This window comes from Wyeomyia smithii, chromosome 3, assembly GCF_029784165.1.
Source record: "Wyeomyia smithii strain HCP4-BCI-WySm-NY-G18 chromosome 3, ASM2978416v1, whole genome shotgun sequence".
Taxonomy (NCBI): Eukaryota; Metazoa; Arthropoda; class Insecta; order Diptera; family Culicidae; genus Wyeomyia; species Wyeomyia smithii.
Genome location: NC_073696.1, coordinates 116,273,772 through 116,296,585, shown reverse-complemented (window position 1 = coordinate 116,296,585; position 22,814 = coordinate 116,273,772). Strand labels below are relative to the sequence as shown.

Genomic DNA, 22,814 nt, shown 5'->3' with positions numbered 1-22,814 from the left:
CATATTCATAAAAAAAACTGTTACTGTATCAAGCAATTCTTGATAAATGCTACATTTTTCGAATATATCAGTTCAGTTGAAGAATAAGGAGTCCTTGAGTGTAACAATAAAACAAATGTTGAGAGTCATGCCCTATGCTTGGTTAATCAAAAAAATAAAATGTAGCTTTCTTGGTTGATTGATGACGCATGTTAGAAAAAGATAAATAGATAAAAGATATATTTTTTCTTATCTAGTTGCGACGTTCATTCATATAAAAAAAAATCAGTCGATTTCCAGTGGATTGGTGTGCGCTGGACCTTGACGTGCAACAACATTTTTAGCAATTAACGAAATCTTTTTGTTGTTATCATGGAATTTATCGGAGTGTATGCGTCCGATATTCTGCTGCACGCGGTTGCTGGCCTGTTGAAGAAATAGAAAATTAAATAGTAAATCTAGAGAAACATTTCAAAAGGTCCTATCTGCTTTGATCGATTTTTTTATCGTTCACCTTAATTCAATCACCACAACTTATTAAACACCTTTTATGCCACGTTATTTGCACGACTTGATAGTGGAGGGATCACTCTAGCCTTCTGAATGAAAACCACGCTTGGGAAAGTTACTTAAGCGGAACCATAACCAAAATAAAAAGACGCTCCGGAAAAACGATAAAAGCAGATAGGACCTTTTGAAATGTTTATCTAGAAATAATGTCTGGGTTTCAAGATCATTGCTACCAACCTCACTGCACCACACCTGCGTCATTAGGCATTCATGGTCTGCCGATGGAAGCTCCTTGTGGATGGCACGAGTTGCTCTAGATAACACGCATGCCATTGTATAGATGTCGATGGCCGAATCAGCAATGCGGGCCAGGATGAACTGTTTTTCAACAATTGATTTCCCATGTTTTATCAGTAGCATTTCGACTGTTTGGTTGAAAACGTCAATACTCTAAAATTAAAATCGAGTTTACGAAGAATTGAATTTTAATATCTGACTCTGAGCTAAGATGCAACTGGCTTGTTAATTCAACATCGCATCTCGAGCAGGACTAACAGGTGTAAGATGAAAAACCTGTCAAACAAATTTTTTAACAACTTTTCACCTACCTGTGCACAAAGTTTGGCAGAATCTTTAAGGGGATCTGCAACAAACTGATTTAGATCGATCTCACTTGAACCAGCAGTACGTCGCAACCGTTTTGAACCCTCTTGGAACATCGTTCCTAAGTTCGACAATGGATTCTTCATCGCATTCTGTAGACCTTTGAGTCGGGCGCCAGCAAATTGAATGCCCGTAAGAGCGATGAACATTTTCAACACATCATTGGCCCCCTCAAATATCCTAAACACTCGCATGTCTCTCAAAAATTGCTCTAATCCGGGAGCTTGCATATATCCATTTCCTCCTAGCAGCTGTATGGCCTCATCGCAAACGTACCATCCTGCTTCGGTACCAAATATCTTGGTAATTGCTGCTTCCAGGTGAAACTCTGTGGATCCTCGATCCATATTTCCCGACACCATATATGCTAGCGACTGAGCGACGTAGTGATGCATTGCCATTTTCGCTAGCTTTTCCTGTACATTCTCAAATTCGTGTAGCTTACGTTTAAACTGAATGCGTGTCGCCACATGCTCTGCTGCCTTTTCGATACAAGTGCGCATCGTTCCTGTTAACATAGCGCACAAACCGAACCGTCCAGCATTCAAAATGTTCACTGCAACCTTAAACCCATTTCCAACCTCACCGAGCACATTTTCTATTGGAACTTTGACATCGTCATAATAAACATCCGTCGTAACGGAACATTTCAGTCCCATTTTCTTCTCTGGTGGCCCTGTCGAGACCCCTTGAAATCCTCGTTCGACAATGAATGCAGTCATTTTGTTCTTTTTCTCGCCGGTTTCCGGATCAGCCACCTCCGTTTGAGCAAATGTTGTAAAAATACCAGCAATTCCTCCACCTGAACACCACAATTTCGATCCGTTTAGGATATAGTATTTCCCACATGGACTGAGCACTGCTGCAGTTTTAACAGACGCCGCATCGGAACCGACTGAAGGCTCAGTCAATGCAAATGCACCAATAACACGCCCAGTGCTTAGTTGTGGGAGATATTTCGCTTTCTGCTGTTCAGTTCCGTACAAAATGATTCCTTTGGTTCCAATTGACTGGTGGGCACCCATGTGAATTGTTAGAGCAAGGTCGTTTCCTCCACAGATATCACCAAGCCGAGCAGCCTGAACGTTCGTAAGCCCTAAACCACCGAGATCAACCGGAATGCCGAAACCCATAACTCCGAGTTCCCAAATGGCGTTCATCGTTTCTTCGTTAACGTTCGACGTTTCATCGTTTCGGATACGGTTGTTTACTTCCTAAAAAAACGGAACTTTTTTGCTTAAGCTTTCAACAATACGGTTATTATGGCACATACATCGAAGAAACGGTTCACAGGATCGATGATGGCACGTGTGTACTCCTTTTGTTCTTCATTCAGTACATCTGGGTAAGGGAAGAGCTGAGACGTTTGCAGTTGTCCACTAAAAACGTTCATCATAAATGAGTGACAGGGTTTCCGTTCCGAAATCTTTTCGCTCGATACTTTAGCTGCTTTCGTTGCGGTGGCGAGACATCTACAGGAAAAAATATAAAGCTCTAAAGCTTTCATTCGAACTACGCGAGTGCAGTATTAAACATACCTCGAGGCCCCATAGCGCATCAGTTGGTGACCATTACGATTAACCGTTAGTACTACTGATTGAAACATCTCTTGCTTCTTGTAGTTTGAATTCACTCAGTACAAGGTGACGTTTAACAGTGATCGAACCGTTAAAGGAAGAACTAAATTAAGAGCGTGTGCTCCGAGGAAACTCTGATATCGAAGTGAGTTAACCCCCTGAGAGCCGATACTCAATTTATCGGCCAGAAGTATCAAAGTTCAACCGCCTTATGGGAAACCAGATAGTACTACGGTTGCGACTGATGAAGTCCGATAACCGGTTGAATATCTGGCGCGTTGGATAGCGGGTACGTTTCCTAATCTAGGGTAGATATCAAATAAATGCATTTATAAGCCAAATGATGGAGAGAGACCGGCTAGTAAAATCTGAGCTTGCAAATTTGGGAATTCCGAATTCCTTAGCCGATAACCGCAGGCCTGCAACACGCCTATGGTTTTATTTATTTTTCTATAGCAAAACTCAAAGTTTGGAACTGTTTTTGTTTCGGGTGTAAACCTAATATATTTTTGTATTGAAGGTTGAGAATTGCAGCATGTCTTGCCAGAGGCCTGTTTAGACGTTAATCTGTGAAATAAAAATTGCGGAAGACCTGTCGATGTACGATAACGCTCTTTTGGTTTTTTGTCAATTTGTTGACCTTTGATATTCGCAACAAAAAGCATGGCATTTGCAGCATTAAGAAGGAAGTGATGATTAATCTTCAACCTACCTTGTTTTGAAACAACGAGCGCTACACAGTGGTCCAAGAAGGCAAAATCTCGCCAAACATGTGAAAAGGGCCCATGTGCCATATGTAAACAAGCCAAATTTTCTCGTTTTTTGATCAATTCAAGCGAAATCTGCCCTTACCATTAAGATTTATTGATAAAAGAATTCACTCTTTATCAAAAAATCTTATTTGTACGAGTAGAATAAGCTTGTATTCATTGAAAAACGTGAAATTGTGGCTTGTTTACATATGGCACATGGGCCCTTTTCACATGTTTAGCGAGAAATGGGGAATTTAATTCCTTAGCGCCTTCCATTTTCATCCCAGCCTAATGGTGTGGAACAATTATTTGTATGAATTAGGATGACCCGCATATTCTCATACTGTCAGAAGTTCTGAAATGTTAACTATATTAGGCCAACCTGCCGAACATCCAATCCGTGAGCGACGACAGCCGTGTCGATATCGGGGACAAGGTAAGGGTTACAAATTAGGAGCTCATCGAATTCGCCAACTTCCTAAAGGTGAGCAAGGCACCGGGACCGGGTGAAATCCCCAACGGCGATCAGGCTGGCTATAGAAACGGCTATCGTGCTCTTTCGGGCAGTAATGCAGAAGTGCCTGGATAACTGCCTCTTCTCGGAGAGGTGGAAGCGCCAGAGATTGGTCTTACTACCGAAAGCTGGGAAACCGCCAGGAGACATTTGCCTATCTGCTTGCTGGACACTGCGGGCAAGAAGCTTGAGAGGATTATCTTCAACAAACTGATGAGGGACACGGAGCGCGTAAACGGTCTGGCAAGTAACCAGTACGGCTTCAACGCTGGATGCTACCCCATCTGTCACCAAGACGGTGAAGATAGCACTCCAGGGCAAGAGAAGGTGCATATGCAATTGCGCAATCATCACGCTTGACGTGAAGAATGCGTTCAATAGCGCCAGATGTGAGACCATAGCGCTTGCGCTCATTACCCTAGTAACAATATTGGTTTTATCAAAGTTTTATAGCGCGTAATACAGCCAAAACAGCGCTATAAAACATTGATAAAACCAGTTTTGTTACTTGGGTAGCACCCATCTACCGGTATCGTTGTACAAGATTCTGGAAAATTACTTCCAGAATCGAGTACTTGTTAACAACACGGAATTCTACGCTGGGATCGCTGTTGTGGAATGTCATGTACGACGAGGTGTTGAAACTCGAGTTTCCTGTAGGAGTTGTGGTCGTCGGCTTTGCAGACGACATTCAGCTAGAGGTCTACGGCGAGTCGTTCGAGGAGGTCGAGTTAACGGCCGCGCACTGTATACGCAAGGTCGAAGGCTGGATGCACTCTAGGAAACTGGAGTTAGCGCACCATAAGACGTAGGTCACGGTTTTGAATAACCACAAAGCAGAAGCTCTAAAAAGTATCTACAGGTTCATGTGCCTGAGGGGTTGCGAGTGCGTTTCGTACAGTGCTGTTAAACGCAATCTGCGTCCTGTCCGATATGATGCCTATCAGCATAGCCTATAGGGGGGACGTAGAATGCTTCGACCAACGTGACACAAGGGGCATACGAGGTACAAGAAGATCATTCTCCATGATCAGATGGCAGCAGGAATTGTCCAATTTCGTGAAGGGTAGATGGACGTACCGACTTATTCCGGTGGTATCCGGATTGGTCGGGAGGCGCCATGGAGAAGTTAACTTTAACCTGACACAGAATTTGTTAGGTCATGGCTGCTTTAGGTAGTATTTACACAGGTTCGGGCATGCAAGGTCCGCCATGTGCCCCGAGTACGTGGAAACGGAAGAAACTGCTGAGCATGTCTTCTTCGTATGTCATCATTTTGCGTGTGCGCGGATTGAGGTGATGGTAGTGAGCGAGCCAAACACTACTCCGGTCAACCTAGTTCGGAGGATGGGTGAAGACCCGAACATCTGGAGAGCGGTTTGTGCAACCGCCTCTTAAATAGACCTAGCATTGCAAAGCAGGCGCCAGGTTTAACACCGACATGCCAGTATTAGCTTAATAGACTGGCAGGTTTTTCTGTAGTGGAACTAGACTACTGCGTCCATTAATTAGAACTATTGGGGCTTATTACGGGAGTCACTTCTCGGTGAAATGACAACCGTAATAGGCACACTGAAAGTGATTCCCATTTGATTTGCACGCGTCTTTTTTCACCATGAGATTTTTCCCTTCGTTCTCACCGTGAGGTGACATCCGTAATAAGCCCCATTGTTGAATGGCAGGTTAGTTAGCTAATTAGCAAGGAGACTTGACAGAGCCAGGAGGTTGCACAAAGCATAAAAGCCGCTCCCTGAAGAAATAGCTAGCGGTCGTCCCGAGGAGTATTATTGTTGAAGTTGGAAATCGTAATCATAGTTGGTAATCCTAGTAACAAGTTTGTTAGATTCTATCAACAAGTGAAAATTTCAATTCATTCGTTAATAAACTCTCGTCCTGTAAAGACGCAAGTTCTTCCTAATTCAAACCACTGTTTTAATTCTACCACATACCAAGAATTATGGACTAGAGACTGGAGGGTTTTAAACCCCGCTTTACGGCTACAGACGAATCCAAACACTGGTTCTTTAAGCGAGCTTTTGAGCAACTAAGAAACACAGATAAAATTATTTCAAGATGAAATTTATTTAATCTCATAAACATTCTTTACTCTTAACAAAACATGACTTTATTAACCCTATATACATAAAAACATGAAAATAGGCAAAATAAAATTACAATTTGTCCTATTAAAATTAAAAGTTTGTTTTAAGTTAGTGGATATCTTTGAATTCGGCCAAGTAACCCCTCGCGCTCAATCATTCCTATACACCGTTTCTCGCTTTTGCAGGTTATAGGAATGTCCGCAAATTTGACGGGCTGCTATCACCTGTATATTAGTGGATTCGTGCAAATATCGCTACAAGGCTTATAATTCTCAAATTTGAATTTTCGTTAGAAAATCAATGCGAGTCGCCGTTGTTTCCAGTTTCCTACTTAAACATAATTGCGTGTTGGTGATTCCTTTTAGTCAATATCCAAGGGATTGTTGTGCGCTATGCCGTTGTTGGCACAGATGTTCTTGGAAATTTGTGACATCTTGCCGTAGTTCTTGACGAAGGAATCTGTGTTGATTTTTCGGATGTTCACGCGTACCCGGTCGGCCGCCTCGTGACACCACGCCTGGGCCATAAGCAACTCATGATCAGTTGAAGGCAAATTCTTATTGACTGCTCTTCCCGCCCGCGATAATACGGCAGCCATCGCGTAGATATCGATAGCTGCGTCGGCTAACCGATTTAGCAAATATTGCTCCTCCACAATACCCTTGCCGTATTTGATCAGAAGTGATTCTACTGCTTGGCCAAATATGTCAATACTCTGCAGAACATGAATAAGTCAATTTATTTTACTCTCAATTAACAGATGTTGACTCACCTCCGAACATTGTTTAGCAGCATCCTTTAACTGATTGGGCACAAATGGCGTTAGATCGCTTCCACCAATGCCGATGCTACGAATCGCTCTTCTTGATCCTTCTTTGAAGATCAAACCTAAATTAGCAGCCGGATTTTTGAAAGCCCGTTGCAACTCTTTCAAATGCGACCCGGCATACTGAATACCGGTTAATGCCACGAACAGTCTCAAAATATCGTTCGTCCCTTCGAAGATCCTGAAGATTCTTAAATCTCTCATTACGCGTTCCAGTCCGGTGTCCTTCATGAAGCCCATTCCGCCGAGAATTTGAATGGCTTCATCGCAAACGTACCAAGCCGATTCGGAGGCGAATACTTTAGATATAGCGGCTTCCAAATGGTAATCAACCGACCCGGAGTCCATATTCCCGGAAACCATGTATGCCATCGATTGTGTCACGTAGTGATGCATAGCCATACGAGCCAGCTTCTCCTGGATTCCGCCAAATGTTTCAAGCTTACGTCCAAATTGTACCCGATTAGTTGCATGTTCTGTTGCCTTCTGGATACAGGCACGCATTGTGCCGGAGAGAGTGGCACCCATACCAAAACGGCCATTGTTTAAAATATTCATGGCAACCTTAAATCCATCTCCCTCCTTACCCAATACATTCTCAACCGGAATTTTGCAATCTTCAAAGTAGACTTCAGCTGTGTTGGAGCATTTGATGCCCATTTTGTTCTCTGGGGGACCATTACTGACTCCGCCAAATCCACGCTCCACGATAAACGCTGTAACCTTATCCTTCTTTTGGCCTGTTTTTGGGTCTTCAACTTCCGTTTGTGCAAAAACGGTCATTATATCAGCGATTCCACCGTTTGAAATCCAAATCTTTGATCCATTAAGGATGTAATGTTTGCCGTCAGGTGTTTTCACAGCTCGACAGCGGATAGAACCAGCATCCGATCCAGAACTAGGTTCCGTTAGGGCAAAAGCGGCATACTTCTTTCCAGTCGAAACCTGAGGCAGGTATTTTTCTTTCTGCTCCTTTGTCCCGTACAGTAGTATTCCCTATGTAAATAAGCGGTAGGGAGCGTTTGAATGATTTCAAAACATACAGTAACAAGTTTTGATTTTGTTATCAGATTGAGGAAAAAAGATCCACATGTTACTCGCGTGATGTTTTACTTACTTTAAATCCAATACTCTGATGTGCGCCTATAAAGATTCCTAGACCTAAATCCTGTCCACCGATAATGTCGCACATCCGGGAGTACTGGGTATTGTTCAACCCCAGACCACCATATTCTGGAGGAACCTGCAGGGAGAAAGCTCCCAAATCCCACAATGCTTCAGCAGTTTTCTCGTCAACCTGTGCATTCGTATCGTTTTTAACGGGATCGTTTACTTCCTGAAATCAGATTTCATATGAGACTGGCAGACATTACTCAATGGTAAACTAAACACAAACCTCAAAAAATTTGTTCACCGGGTCCACGAAAGCTGCAATATATTCCTTTTGTTCAGCATCGAGAACCTCGGGAAAGGGGAAAACCTGCGCCGGTTGAACTTCACCCAAGAAAATGTTGGTCAGGAAGGACATGTTTTGCTTTTTCTCGTTGGCGACCGGTTGATTCTCATTGCGTTTGGCTTGCGGAGCCGCTGACAGGCATCTGGTGAGAGAATAAAAAGTATTTTTTTTTAAATATAATATTAACAGCTTGTTTGATATGCATTGAGCATATCTTCATATCATTCGTGTCACTCGGTTCAACAGCATGTATGCTAAATTTAAAGTACTTCCTCATGATATTGAAATTGCTCCGATTATCTTTGATTAATTTTACAGATAGGATTGTTTACAGTTTGAAATTCACAGTTGTATATCAATATTGATTATAAAGTTGATAACACTGAACGCAAACTACATCAATCATCATTGTAATCAGTTACACAAAATGCACCAACAACTTGATTACAACCATTTAAGACTAGTTTCCGTCTACTTACTAGTTATTAAACAAATCCGTTGCATTAGATAGAAATCCCATATAAATCGGAAAACGTCCCAGTCACTGATATCAATACAGATTCATATCGCGTACGATGACATATTTGCGTTTTCCAAACTTATGTGAACTTCTAGATGATTTTGATTGAAAAACTAGAAATATTATCGAAAAAAATAAGCAAAGCCATGATCAAAAATAACTTTAAACAGGTTTCAAACTGATGAAAACTAAACAAATTGAGCAAGCCAAGTGTTAAGTTGTATAATTTAACAACCTTCAATTTGATAATAAGTTCTGTTTTGCGAGGCTAAGCTTGATTTCAATCACATTGCATGTTGAATTAAAAATCCAGATTCGGCCAACGCCGTAAAAGTAAAAATGTACACGATCACCCATTTTACCCTGCTAGTTTCAATGCCAGCGTGTGTTCAAGCGCTAGACGGAGATGAATGTCGTCATCAGTGCACACACTCTCAAACGTTGTTTACGTAAATTGAGGCTCGTCGATTGCAGTAAAGTCCAAAGTCTAAAGTCGCTTTTTACTGGCGACTCATTTCAGGAATTAAACTATAATGATGATAAGCTGCAGCGTTTGTGTGATCAATCCAAGTTTTCCAATCGTTTACAAATTCTTTGATACACGCCTATGAGTAATTAATTACCTTCGGAGCTCGATGGCTTTAACCTTTTGGCTATTTCTGATTACAATTTGTCCTAGACGAATCATTTTCACTTCCGGTAGGGTATGCTGAACGACAATTTATATGCACTTTGAAAAACACTTCAACTTTTCTAACTACGACAACCAGCAGAATTAACTTTTCGCCACAATAAAAGAAATTATATGGAAACTAATTCCAAACTGAAGGCTTATTCACGCTGTACTACGTGTTCACTTTACGAGCTCATTGGCAACAATGAATGTAATGACTCTGACGGAGCGAATAAAGAATCAGCAGCAGTTGTATTATTGGTTTTATTGCTTTGTTGATGGTTTTGGAATTGTGTTAGTATTATTGCAGGGTCGATGCAAGGGTGCGCTGTTCATTATGAAAATGAACAGATTCACGCGAACCGTTACCAAACTCAGGACAAGTTACAGTAGAAAAAGACATTTTTAAACAAACTGTTATCGATAGGGATACCATCCGTCCTGATTTAGCAGGAGATGTCCTGATTTTGAAACCCATTTGGATCGTCCTGATTTATTTTTCATATTTTAGCATTTGTCGTGATTTTTCTGAACGATGCCGGATATTCAAAAAAGTAGCAAATTGTTCAGTATTTTCATCTTGACTCTGGGAAGAAACGAACTTATTTCGAAATATTTTTTTCTTTGGTTGAATCTTGAGGAGAGAAATTGTCTAGTCGTTGAAACCGTTAAACGTTTTTTGACAATTGTTAAGTTTATTTCAAACAGTTTACTAGTGTTGCATTCTTTAGGTATCTACTAGCGCCTACACACTTAAATTTTTTTTGCCGAGAACTCAACAGCTTATAAATTCAGCGAAATGTTCTACAAGTTTTCCGCAGAATTTTCAAGAACTTCGGCAAACGAAACGTCAATACTGACTGGTTTACGGTAAATCGATATATTTGCTGAATATTCGTCAAAATATATTGCTGACATTCGTTAAAAACTTCGACGAGCTCAATCAGCTGTTGGGAAGTTTGCCGAGATAAATTAAGTGTGTAATAAATCAAAGTTGAAAAATTGAATCGTTCGAGAAATACGTTAAATATTAGTCTTTTGGCGTATTTTGAAGTGCAAATCTCAAATTACGTGATTTATTTATTGATACCTAAATAGGGATACCATCCGTCCTGATTTAGCAGGACATGTCCTGATTTTGAGATCATATTTGGGCGTCCTGATTTATTTTTCATATTCTAGCATTTGTCCTGATTTTTATAAGACATGCAATTATCTGCAATCACCAAGCTTATATTGCAAGGCACAAGTCGGTAAGTTTTAACAGAAACGTGAATGTTGCCTGATATTAGAAACAGTTGGAGATTGCCCAGTATTTTTTTTTTTCATTTCTGGTTGCCAGTTCGAATCCGTCGCTGGCAAAAATAAAAACAAAAGGACATTTCTCTCCGATAAAAAACTTAAAGTAACATTTTATGAGGTAAAATTGTAAAATTTGAAGTGATGACCGTTTTGCGGGCTAAAGGAAATAAAGGGGCCTATTACAGTCAACAAGGTGAGCAGCGAGTTACTCGCCTGACCAATTTAGATATAACAGATGGTGAGTCGGCTGGATCTCGGACGAGTAGCTCGTCTGAGAAACTGCTCCACTCAGCTGTCACCAGCCAAGTTTCACTCGCGTTTCCTAACACAACATTTTGCTCGTCAGTGACTCTAGGCGAGGCAAATTGCTCGCCTCGTTACCTGTAATCGGTCCCAAAATCAGGAAAAATCTGCATTATTTTTGAAATATCTGGGAGACATTAGACCTGTCTATCTTGATACATGTTCAATAATGTGGATAATTCAGATAAATCTCGATACCTGACCACACAACGCTCACTGCGTAAATTATTTCTTTGATGGGTTCGATGATGGCAATTTCCGTCACGGGTTACTTTAAAACACGTTTTATTATGTCCAAAGCCTTGGCTTTGACATAATAAAACGTGTTTTCAAGTAACCCGTGACCGAAATTGCCATCATCGAACCCATTAACTATTTATTGGTCAAACAACGCTTAACATTATTTCTTTGGTTAAGCCTGAGTAAAGTGAATAGTGACATTTGACAATTTTTATGTTTAATTTTAAACAGTTAACGTGTGCGGAATTGTTTAGGGACATACAAATTCCTAAAACTTCAAAGTTACTTGATAAAATTGGATCGTTCGAGATACATGTTGAATAAATTAACAACCGAATAGCATTTTGAAGTGCAAATCACAACTCACAAACCAGAATAAAAATAATTTGGATCAAATTTGTGCCGAAAGAATAGATGTTCTGATTTGTACCTCTGACCAGATGGTATCCCTACACCTAAAAATAGCTTAGATGAAATTTTTGCTGGAAAAAAGTAATCCTGATTTTTAACTCCGACCAAATGGTAACCCCTAGTTATCGAGGTTGAAGAAAACGTTCGAGTGATTATTTATTGGCACTTTATACCAATTTTCTTCTTGCCTTCAACGAATCTAAACAATATAGGGGCGTCCCAGAATTCTTATAATGATGAATATTTAGTTATTTTGATATGCAAACGATCCAGCGATGCAAAAACATGAATATTTTTTTACCATTAAAGAGAAGAACATTCAGGTAGGACTAATTCTTATGATTCATTCCATCTATATTGTATCATCTTTTTTGATTAAAATGCCATTTTTCGTTAAAAACCGTTTTTTTTCTTTAATTATGGTTATAAATACAAAATGTCATTGAAGAATAAATTTATGCACTATTTTTGAACAAATAGGAAGTATACAGAAATAAATCAATTTTTAACGGCAGTGTTGCCAGATATGTAATTTTTGCATTTGAAAAATAAATTGCATTTTTTATTTCAAATTAAATAATTTCATCGTGTTCCTGATATTTTATACTTAGTAAAACACCGATAATAGTTATTAGCGAGCTTTATTTAGAGCGATCTGATCAGTACGACTAACAACTTAAGAATGTATGAATAGCATGAATGGAATGATCTAGAATCTGAATATGGCCGTCTTTAACGAGGGACTAGCAAATACCACAACACCTGAAAAAAAACAACACATCACCTCGAAATATTATGAGCAAAACTCAAGTTACAGCATGTTTGACAAACAAAGTTGAATTTTCTTTTTTATATCTCCTGATATTTTATATAAATAGACATTTTGGAAGTTCCATTTTGAAAAACACTAGCCAATTAATCTAAAAAATAAATTTTGAGCAGCAATGTTTGCCAGATATGTTATTTTTGCTATTGAACCATTTGATTGCGTTTTTCGGCAAATGAGTATATTCTGACTTCAAGATTGACAGTTTCACACTTCCCAGCAAACAATTTGATTGATTTACAGTTTATTAAGCTATTATCAAGTGGATTCCAGATAAATTGCAACTTAACCAAAAACATCATATCAAGAAGACTGGGAACTCTGCCTGAAATCGAGCGACAGTTTTGGCAGTGCAATCTTTTGAGTAAAGATGGGACTGACGCTTGCTAGTGTGTGTGCTGGCGATGCGAATGCACTCCGAGCGCACAGGCAGGATCATTACACATGTGCACAATTTCTTCGTAACAATGTAATTACCACTACTTTCATAACAAGCTTCCACCTTTAAAGGGTGGAATGCGCTGTTTGATTTGACGCTTGCGTTGCCAGTCTTCTTGATATGACGTTTTAGGCTTAACCCGAATCAACCCAATGATGCTATATGACACCATTTGATACATTGAACATTTCTTGGCTTAACATGAAATTCAGTGACATTTCTATTATTTGACAATACTTTCATGAACACCAATAGATGTAGCTCAGCTGAGAAAATCACATCGTGTTAGTTTAGTTTTGTATGTGGACGCGGTAGCTATCCACGGGGAGTTCTGGATTGATTCGGGTTAGTAAGCTGTTACTCTATCAAATTGTTTATTAGGTTATTACCCCGAGGTATTATGAACAAAACTCGACCTGCAGCACTTTTAAAAAAGTAACGTCAAATTTACTATGATTTACTTCTAATGTTTATTCTTATTTTACTAATAACTCTGTTTTGATTAGAGATGTTCTGAATGTCCCCTTCAGGACCGTTAGGTTTTGAGCAGTAGTTTTGAATATGTATTCGTTTAATTTAGATTTTTTAGATGTAAAACGAACGAAGATCCTTAAAGAATAGCTTTATAATGTGTAGGTTAGCTGGATTATTGTGGAAAGTATTTTTCACACTGGTCTGACCAAATTTTTTGGAGTGGGACACAGGACAAATAGGTATAAAAAACGGAATACTGGAGAAGATTGATTTTTTAACATTTTCCCTAATCAGAGTAAAAATATAAACAACTATTAATTTTCTTGTTGAACCTACCTCATTTCGTTCGAAGAAATACTTAGCTGATGATACAATTTTGCGCAAATCATTTACGATAGGGAAGGTCTTTTACATTTGCGCGGGGCTGTCAAAACTAATTTCTCTGTAATTGAGCTGTTGAGAGTTGCACCCGCTGCTTTGGCATCCTCGCATGCGATGTCTACCTCGAAGTCATCAGCCCCTCTCGGTTCTCTACTAAATATCTTTGCCGGTCGCTCATCCGCCATCCGTGCTACGTGGCCAGCCCACGATAACCTACCGTGTTTCATCAACTTGACAATACCAGCGTGTTTGTATACATCATACAGCTTTTGATTCATGCACCTGCGCAACAACCCATTTTCTAGTTCGCCACCGAGTATTGAACGCAGGATTCTACGCTCGAAGACCCCAAACGCTCGTCCACGTCCACGATTTATGTCCGTAGAGCGCCACCTAGAGCGCGAGTTTCGTACGGATCTGTCGGGTGCGGGACCTAAGCTGACTACGCAATCCGTAATAAGCCTATTTGCGGCCACAATCCGTCTCTTCACCTCGCGGCTCACCTCGTTGTCACACGTCACGAGAGTACCAAGGTAAACGAATTCGTCGACCAATTCGAAAGTATCCCCATCCATCTCCACCGCAGCACCAACACCCGCAGAACTACCATGCTCTCTGCCAGCCACCATGTGCTTCGTTTTGGCAGTGTTTATGGTGAGTCCAATTCTCGCAACTTCTGAGAGCCGTGAAGGCCTCGTCAACAGCTCTACTGTTAACACCAATTATATCAATGTCGTCCGCGTAGCCTAGAAGCATCTGAGACTTCGTGACAATGGTGCCGCGCCTCTGCACATCTGCCCTTCGTATTGCACCTTTCAAAGCTTTATTAAACAGCAAGTTCGAGAGCCCGTCACCTTGCCTCAGACTATTTAACGTTACAAACGCGTCCGAAAATTCGTTCGCTGTCCTGACGCTTGATGTGAAACCGTAATCAGTTTTGTTGAAAAACCATGTTTAAGCATAATCTGCCACAGCTCGTTGCGTTTCACTCAATCGTACGCCGCCTTAAAGACTATAAACAGATAGTGAGTCTGCAAGTTGTGTTCTCGAAACTTGTCGAGGATCTATCTCAAGGTGAATATCTAGTCCGTTGTAGATCGTCCCGCTCGAAAATTGCGTTGATATTCTCTAACAAAGGCTTCCTTCAACGGTCTCAATCGGAACAGAATACGGGAGAGAATTTTATAAGCGGAATTAAGGAGGGTTATGCCTCGATAATGACTGCAGTCGAGCCTATGTCTCTTCTTGTAGAAAGGGAATATGAGTTCCTGACCAGACCGTAGGAAGTTGTTGGACCGGTAAGCCATTCTTCCCAGCGGCTTTGTGTTTTTTCAGCTCTTTGCAAGCATTCACCTTGTCCACCTTGTTGGTGGAGCTTGTCCGTCCTCCCCAATTTCTATCCTGTTCCCATCGACGACTCTCCTATCTTCCTCACCGTTCAAGAGCATTTCAAAATGTCGCTTCCAACGTCTAGCCACCTACGATTTGTCGGTAATCAGGTTCCCCTCCCTGTCCGTTCCAGTTCTTGATTCCTGTAATCGTTCTATAGAAGCTCCTCGTGTCTAGCCTGGGGAAGTAATTCTACGCCTCCGCGAGGACGCGATCGTTATGCTCGCGTTTCTTACAGGGGTGAAGCCTCTTTTCGGTAGCTCTAGCCTCCCGGTATTTTTCCCGCATCTGACGGGTCACACGATTAGCTGCTACTAACATGTTGGCGTAGGCCCGGTTCTTCTCTTCCGTCACCTCTAGACACTCAGTATCGAACCACTACGCGTGGTTTCCGTTTTATGCCTATCACTTCTCGCGCTGTTTCGCTGACCGCATCATGGAGGTGCTTCCACTGCTCCAGTTGGTTCACCGACCCGTCTATCAACTTTCCGAGTCTACTTTGCAGCAATCCCATCCGCTGATAACCTCTGGATATCCAGACGTATCTTCCTCGCCGATCTCGATTTATATACAATACGTTGGACAGCTGGGCACAAATCCTACCTACCACGAGATAGTGATCCGAGTAGATGTTTGGCCCTTGAGAGGACCGCACATCTATGATGTCTGAAAAGTGCCGGCCGTCGATCAGCATGTGGCCGATCTGGGAACAGGTCTCTCCATTAGGGTGTCTCCAGATGTGCTTCCGAATGTTCAGACGTGCAAAATTACAGATGGTCATTCCCCTGGCCGCGGCGAAGTTCACTAACCTCAAGCCGTTGTTGTTGGAAGAACTCCTCTCGTCCGATTTGTGCGTCCGTGTTTCCGAAGACGATCTTTGTGTTATGTTGTGGGCACTCTCCACACGTTTTCTCAAGGAGCTCATAGAACTCCTCATTGGCGTCGTCGGTTTCATCGTTTGTCGGCGCGTACACGTTGATAAGGCTGTAATTGAAGAATCTGCCCTTGATCCTCAGTACGCATAGACGATCATTAATAGGCCTCCATCTAATGACACACTTCATTTGGTTTCCTAGTAGCACGAAACCGACGCCCCGTTCCGCTCTGTCGCAGCCACTGTATAATTGTGGTATGTACTTGAAGAACCAACCGGTTAAAAATTATTTTTCATTTTAAGCTCTAGGACAAAACCTGTGTTTACCAGTGTTATGTGCTTCATTATTAGTGCTTAAAGTGCATGTACAGAAGTGCTTGTAGCAATTTATAGGTACCTATTTTCTAGTTTATCACATTTAACGGTATGAAATTGGCTGAGAATGCCTGCCAAACCGAAGAAGCCTGATTCTTTTCATTTTCAGATGCCTAAAACATCAAAAAAAATCTTTCTCTAATCCGCTATTTCTGCTCTAAAAATATCGATGATGATCTAAAATATGATTAGTACGAAATATTTCCACACACGATCCAAAATAAAAACTTGGTGATCCAAAATATGTTTTTAGTAGTTTGTAAACATTTTTATACCTCAATGTTTCAATAAATTGCATAGATATAATGAACTAGTACGCGCGATATTTGTTATTATGAACCCAGTACTAGAACTCAGCGCATCGTCTACCAAAACGAGACCTGCTGCAAACCTTACCCTTCTCTCCAACATCCCAGTGATTTTTCGTGGAAGTGCAGAGGTGTTCTCGGCTTCCAATAAAGCGAGTATCACGTTGACATATTCCTATGCACACTCCTTCTTTGACCTGCATTCGGATGCGGCCGGCGCTGGTATTGCCTTATATAAAGATTAAGGTCACCAGTTTTTACACATTGAGGATGAATGTTAATCCCAAGCATCATCCATTGGTTCTCTGTGCAACTACAACTGATCTGACAATAACGGAGTAGCAACCGCGGGCGGTCAATCATGCTCATCGCCACAAAAAAATTATCTTTTGAAATTTTCAATCGTATAGCAGTCAACCAGCGATAACACCGTCTGGGGCGCTGTCATGCAATCTCATACATATTTTGTGGTTCCCAATGTGACACATGCACGTACGCTAGCGCTGATCTTGAAATTTAAGACGCAGCACAAACACGGCGGCAGATGCTGCTAGTGTTACTATCGTAAAGTATGGGTATCACCCGAACGATGATTTTATTGAAAACTAGCTGACCCGGCAAACTTCGTCTCGCCCATTTTTTGTGTTTAATTTAATAATTTCAAACATTCAAAATTCATTGATTCCTCGCGATTTGTTTATAGTCTGCAAATGCACGACAAATCGGCCATAGGATATGATCAATGTAAAAAGACGAATCGTTTGAAATGATTGGTTTTATCGGAATGACAACATCCTCGACTTTTGGCTTCTGTACTTCACCTCTATTCTGAAAATATCCATATTGAGTGGTCTTCGATAATTTTCAGCAGTTTTTCTGGCATCAATCTGATTCCGGAAATACCCATATTGGGAGGTATTCAGTAATTTTGTTGTTTTCCAGAAACTGATAGTGGTTATCTTTGAGTTCAAAACAGCTGACTAAATACCACCTAATATTGGTGTTTCTTTAAACAAAATGACGCTCGGAGGCCAGAAATTTTCTTCAAATGCCATTTTGAAATCGAAGATGGCGACTTCCGTTTACTGGAAAACAGCAGAAAATGACCAAATATCACCCACTATGAGTATCTCCGGAATCAGAAGCTTAAAATTTACCCCAAACACCATTATGAATTGTAAAATGGTGACTTTTGGTTTCTGAAAAACAGCCGAAAATGACCAAATAAAACCCAATATGAGTCTTTCTTAAACCGGAATGACGCTCAGGGGCCAGAAATTGTTTCCAAATGCCATTTTGATATCCAAGATGGTGACTTCTGGTTTCGGGAAAACCGCCGAAAAAAGACCGTTTGTTCTGGAAAACAACAAAACTACTGAATACCACTCAATATGGGTATTTCCGGAATCAGATTGATGCCAGAAAAAACAGCTGAAAAGGATCGAATACTACTCAATATGAATATTTTCAGAATAGAGGTGATGTACAAAAGCCAAGAGTCGAGGATGTTGTCATTCCGATAAAACCAATTATTTCAAACGATTTTCCTTTTGACTTTGATCATATCTTATGGCCGATTCGTCGTGCTTTTACAGACTATGAACAAATCGCAAGGAATCAATGAATTTGGAATGTTTAAAATCATTAAATTAAACACAAAAATAAGCTGCATTTTTATATGTTTAGATATTTCAACCGATAACCATGACGGTAGCGACCAGTCGAGCGCACTTATATTTGCATTGAATTTTCGGTGGTAGCTTTTAAACGATGATTTCAAAATAATTGTCGAGAGTCACCTGTTTTACATTGCTATCATATTATTGTTGTTTATTGCGCCTTCTGCGATCTCATTTTTTCGTTGTATGGAAATTCTATTTTCGTGAATTTTACCATTTTCCTTTGAATTTTCCAAGTTTTCTCGCCGTAACATTTTGCCTTGGACAAAGACGAACACAACAAAACAAAGCCAGCTCAAATCAGACGCTCTGTTGTAAAGTTATGGGCGGTCGCACATATATGTAACTTTATTTTATATATAAGATTTGTTCAAAGTATTTTGTCTGTTAGTGTGTGCTTATCTCTTAACAATGGTAAAATAAAATAGTTATTTATGTTGAAAACATAATTTAATTCTTTGAATAAATTGTGCACCCACTTCCCAAAGCTGGCCAAAATACCCCCGTTACCCAATTTCTGCCAAATTGGCAGACAAGTTTAACGATTAGAACAATTTTCAGAGTGTTTGTTTCGTTCAAATGCTATGATCGACCTGCACTTAGCTCCTCTTAGATTATAACGTGACAATTTTTTTTTTCAATTTTCAAATTACTATGTTTCTTTGTATGGACTCATCGACAAGAAACATTGGTCTATTAATATGTGGGTGTTTGCTTCATTTTCATATTACTATTGAGCGTAAACAACATGCTTATTTTTTTTATCCGTGCTATTGTCTATGTTTTACACTTCCGCTTCTATGAGGGTCTTATTTTGTCTTTAAGAAATCAAGTGATTCCATTTGCTCACGTGTATAATCAGATTCTCCCAGACGGTCTCGAGGTACAACGCTGGCCTAACAAGCCAGTCGTCGTGAGTTCGAGTCTCGGCTCGGGAAAGACTGTTAGTGTCAGTAGGATCGTAGCGCTAGCCCCGCAATTGTCCTGTACACTAAACAGTTGGCTGCGAAGTCTGTGTATAAATGCGGAATCGGAATGTAGCATCAAAGCTATAATTCAAATTAGATTAGATGAGATTATTGTAATAGTTTGTACACTCATAAAATTCTTTCCAATAAAAGATTAGAAATTTGAATATATATAAAATTTGTATTTTTATACAGCTATTCTCGTTATTGGGCTACAAACATAACAAAATTTTGAAATATATAAAAAAGCTAATGGAAGTAGTAAGACATAAAAAATCTTATTATTTTTCACTTTAAATATCGTTCTGTATTTTGCATCGAAATGCTTAGGTATTTTAAATATTCTAAGTGAATATAATTGTTATGGTTGGCTCTCACCTGCTTTTAACTTTCAGAATGACCAAATCACAGTATAGCTGCCTTATTGGTGCCTTGCTTCCAATTATTTACTTTAATAGGTACCTTCTGCTGCAGACTGTTTTGTCCATATCTTCCATTGAATAAGTAGAGTATTAAGTACTAGCTGGCACATAGTTCCGATCCTCTTTGAGCAGATATAAAAGCACTATTACTTGGCAGGTAAAACTTTCATCTGAAATATAACTGTAACAAGTAATTGTATGCACAATTTAGTATCAATTACAGTCACTATTATTAAACATGATTTCCTTGTTTAACCGCTTGTACACGAAGTGCTCCGTTTTTAAATCCCTGCTTAAATAATGTTTCCGCATACCAACGTATCTATAAAGTTCCACAAACAGGATGGTGAAACCGAGTCTAATAACTGCAAAAAGAACTAATTTTCCGAAACTTTTTCTCTAGCCTTCTCCTGAGCTCGCGTTCAGAGTATGCAAATGTGAAAGCACAACAGGCTGTTCGAGCTACAGGCACTATGAGTGATGGGCTGCGAGAATAAAAATTTGAATTGCATGTTCAACCAAAAAAAAACATCCGTATGGAAAATACCAGAAAAGCAATAAAAGAGCTGGGCTTGCCACCCACCGTCGGCCTCGCCCCACAGCATATTTATATTCCATTGAAGGAGTATTCCCCAATGATCTGTTGAAATTTTCACACGGCTATGTATAATGCTATCATTCCGTTTTCATAAGGAGTTGCTCTCTAACCGCACACGTTCCGGCTAAACGACCTTGTGCAACCGGCTTTTTCTTCTCTTTTTTCTGTCATGACGACCGGCATTTTTCCTCTTTCCATTTACGAGTTCAACCATATCTTACGCTTTTCCGGCTCAATGGCCAATATGCTTACGCTTCGGCAGTCGGTCGCCAGTACACAACAGCACGCATACACGCAGACGCTGGCCGTTTGTTACTCTTCGTTTACTAACGAAACAATAAATTTGCTCAATTATTGATTTTGATGCCTGGATCTGACTTCGATCACTTCGATTATGATTTTCTTATCTCACCTTCTTTGTGTGGCGTACGGAAAGTGCGTATCTTTCCGTCCCTCCTCCAGGCTTTACGCGTAGATAATGCTATCGGGGACGAAACTTGCGTGGATTCGCAGTCTTATTGAGACACCATCCATGAACTTTGGCAATCCACACATCCGCCGGGTGAAAGGACATTGATGGTTAACCACGTGACTCATTGGTTCTCGCCTCTTGTTGTGACTGGGCCAACCATAGGATAAGCAAAAAATCATGGGCGCGGTTCGAAGCGGAAATCATTTATGAATGTTCATATTTTTTTTTTTGCAGTGGAATCAAGTAGAATAAGGTTGCGAAGAATTCTATAAACAGATTTTTTCTCCAAAGATGACATCTAATACCTACTATTCCGAAGTGAATTTTTCCATGCCTTTGTAGCATCTTAAAAAGAGGGTCTTGTGCTGAATCAGCACTGCTGAATATGCTAATGCAAACGATTAGACCTTGTCATCGATGTTTTTTTATCTTATCGTTCCTGAAATTACTATTGAGGACACTTTATAAGCATCGTGGTTGGAAATGGGGGACGGAGACCGGCCAATGACAATCGTAAGCCGATGTGTTATCTCCCAAACGTTTCAGATGGAAGAAAACCAATACTGTTGAGAATAGAATAATAACTAAGTGGTTAGAGTGAGAATGACCACAATAAAAACTTTTTAAACCATATGAAGAACTTGATGTCTCCAAATTACAATACTGGGACTGACAGAACGGTACCAAAATGATTTGAAAATAAAGTTCAAAAGTTAAATAGCAAAATCTTGATGCTACATTACGTTTCAGAATGTGAACTTTTTTTTCCAATTTTATTGAAATTAGTTGAAAGGAATAAGGTGCCCACTAAGGTGGTAATGCGATGCATGGAAAAAACTTCCTCATCGAATTTTGTTTAGGGTTTGCCAAAAATAATAATCTGTACAAAATTTCAGCTTAATCAGACATGATTTAGGGGTGCCTCAAAGCGCTCAAAATTTTAGTGTTTTGACCTTCGAAAATTAACATTCCTCAAAGAAAATTATATTTAAGATGCCTAATAAACATTAAAATGATTTACATGTGGTTTAGTAAATTATCTTGATGTTTACTAGGCATCTTGAACTAGATTTTTAATTAGGAATATAGTGTGTCCACATAGTGTCCACACATACTTTGAACGTTAACTCAAAGCATGACAAAGGCAAAGCATGTGTGTAATTCATCGTCTGTAATGCGAATGTGGAAAACTCATTTCTGCCACTTCAATATAAAACATGTGGTCGTCTATGAGAAAACGGTATACAAATAAATACCTTGGATACAACCCTTCGAGGAAACGGAAGATTCACGGATTCTCCCTTATGCTGAGAAAGCTGGGTGAAGCGAAACATATGACTTTGGCACTTTGAGAACCGTTCGGTGAAGATCTGGGATTAAATGGTGATCGAACTCGTGCGTGCGGCTTGTGATAATTTTGGAAAGCGTTTGAGGGCCTTAATTAAAAGCAAAGCCTCGGTGCTACATTCTGATTCGGAACTCAACCTTCTGTTTCTTATACACAGACTTCGCAGCCAACTGTTTAGTGTACAGGACAATTGCGGGGCTAGCGCTACGCTAGCGCTACAGTACCTCCCGAGCCGAGACTCGAACCCACGACAACTGGCTTGTTCGACCAGCATCGTACCCCGAGACCAACTGGGAGGTAAGGGAGTAAGGGAGGGCCGTAATTAAAAGCAAACAAATAGAAGAAGAGAAATATGAAACCTTGTTGTACGCATATTTTGACCAATCAGAACTGAAAATAAGGTCAAAATCCCAGTCTGAATCTAAATCAAATT

The 22,814-nt window shown here is 40.2% G+C and overlaps 2 protein-coding genes across 2 annotated transcripts; both read right to left on the bottom strand.

The window, feature by feature from the left end:
* Nucleotides 1-244: 244 nt before the first annotated feature.
* Nucleotides 245-2,888, bottom strand: LOC129730437 (very long-chain specific acyl-CoA dehydrogenase, mitochondrial-like). Its single transcript, XM_055689764.1, has 5 exons — nucleotides 2,691-2,888; nucleotides 2,426-2,624; nucleotides 1,098-2,366; nucleotides 727-939; nucleotides 245-405 (listed from the first exon to the last, which is right to left on the bottom strand). Exons 1-5 carry the CDS (start codon nucleotides 2,756-2,758, stop codon nucleotides 265-267), a joined length of 1,890 nt encoding a protein of 629 aa, XP_055545739.1. The 5' UTR covers nucleotides 2,759-2,888; the 3' UTR covers nucleotides 245-264.
* Nucleotides 2,889-6,058: 3,170 nt separating this feature from the next.
* LOC129730436 (very long-chain specific acyl-CoA dehydrogenase, mitochondrial-like) lies at nucleotides 6,059-9,791 on the bottom strand. The gene is made up of 5 exons (XM_055689763.1): nucleotides 9,523-9,791; nucleotides 8,320-8,521; nucleotides 8,041-8,259; nucleotides 6,870-7,919; nucleotides 6,059-6,812 (listed from the first exon to the last, which is right to left on the bottom strand). The coding sequence occupies exons 1-5, from the start codon at nucleotides 9,585-9,587 to the stop codon at nucleotides 6,459-6,461; spliced, it is 1,890 nt and encodes a 629-aa protein (XP_055545738.1). The 5' UTR covers nucleotides 9,588-9,791; the 3' UTR covers nucleotides 6,059-6,458.
* Between the last annotated feature and the right edge of the window lie 13,023 nt (nucleotides 9,792-22,814).

Excerpts from the sequence above, each read along its gene's own strand:
- LOC129730436 (XM_055689763.1), bottom strand. The coding sequence starts at position 9,587 with ATGATTCGTCTAGGACAAATTGTAATCAGAAATAGCCAAAAGGTTAAA. Across the intron at positions 8,260-8,319 it reads CGGTGAACAAATTTTTTGAG|GAAGTAAACGATCCCGTTAA; the intron begins GTTTGTGTTTAG and ends ATCTGATTTCAG. Across the intron at positions 7,920-8,040 it reads ATCAGAGTATTGGATTTAAA|GGAATACTACTGTACGGGAC; the intron begins GTAAGTAAAACA and ends TTATTTACATAG.
- LOC129730437 (XM_055689764.1), bottom strand. The coding sequence starts at position 2,758 with ATGTTTCAATCAGTAGTACTAACGGTTAATCGTAATGGTCACCAACTG. Across the intron at positions 2,625-2,690 it reads ATGCGCTATGGGGCCTCGAG|ATGTCTCGCCACCGCAACGA; the intron begins GTATGTTTAATA and ends TTTTTCCTGTAG. Across the intron at positions 2,367-2,425 it reads CTGTGAACCGTTTCTTCGAT|GAAGTAAACAACCGTATCCG; the intron begins GTATGTGCCATA and ends CCGTTTTTTTAG.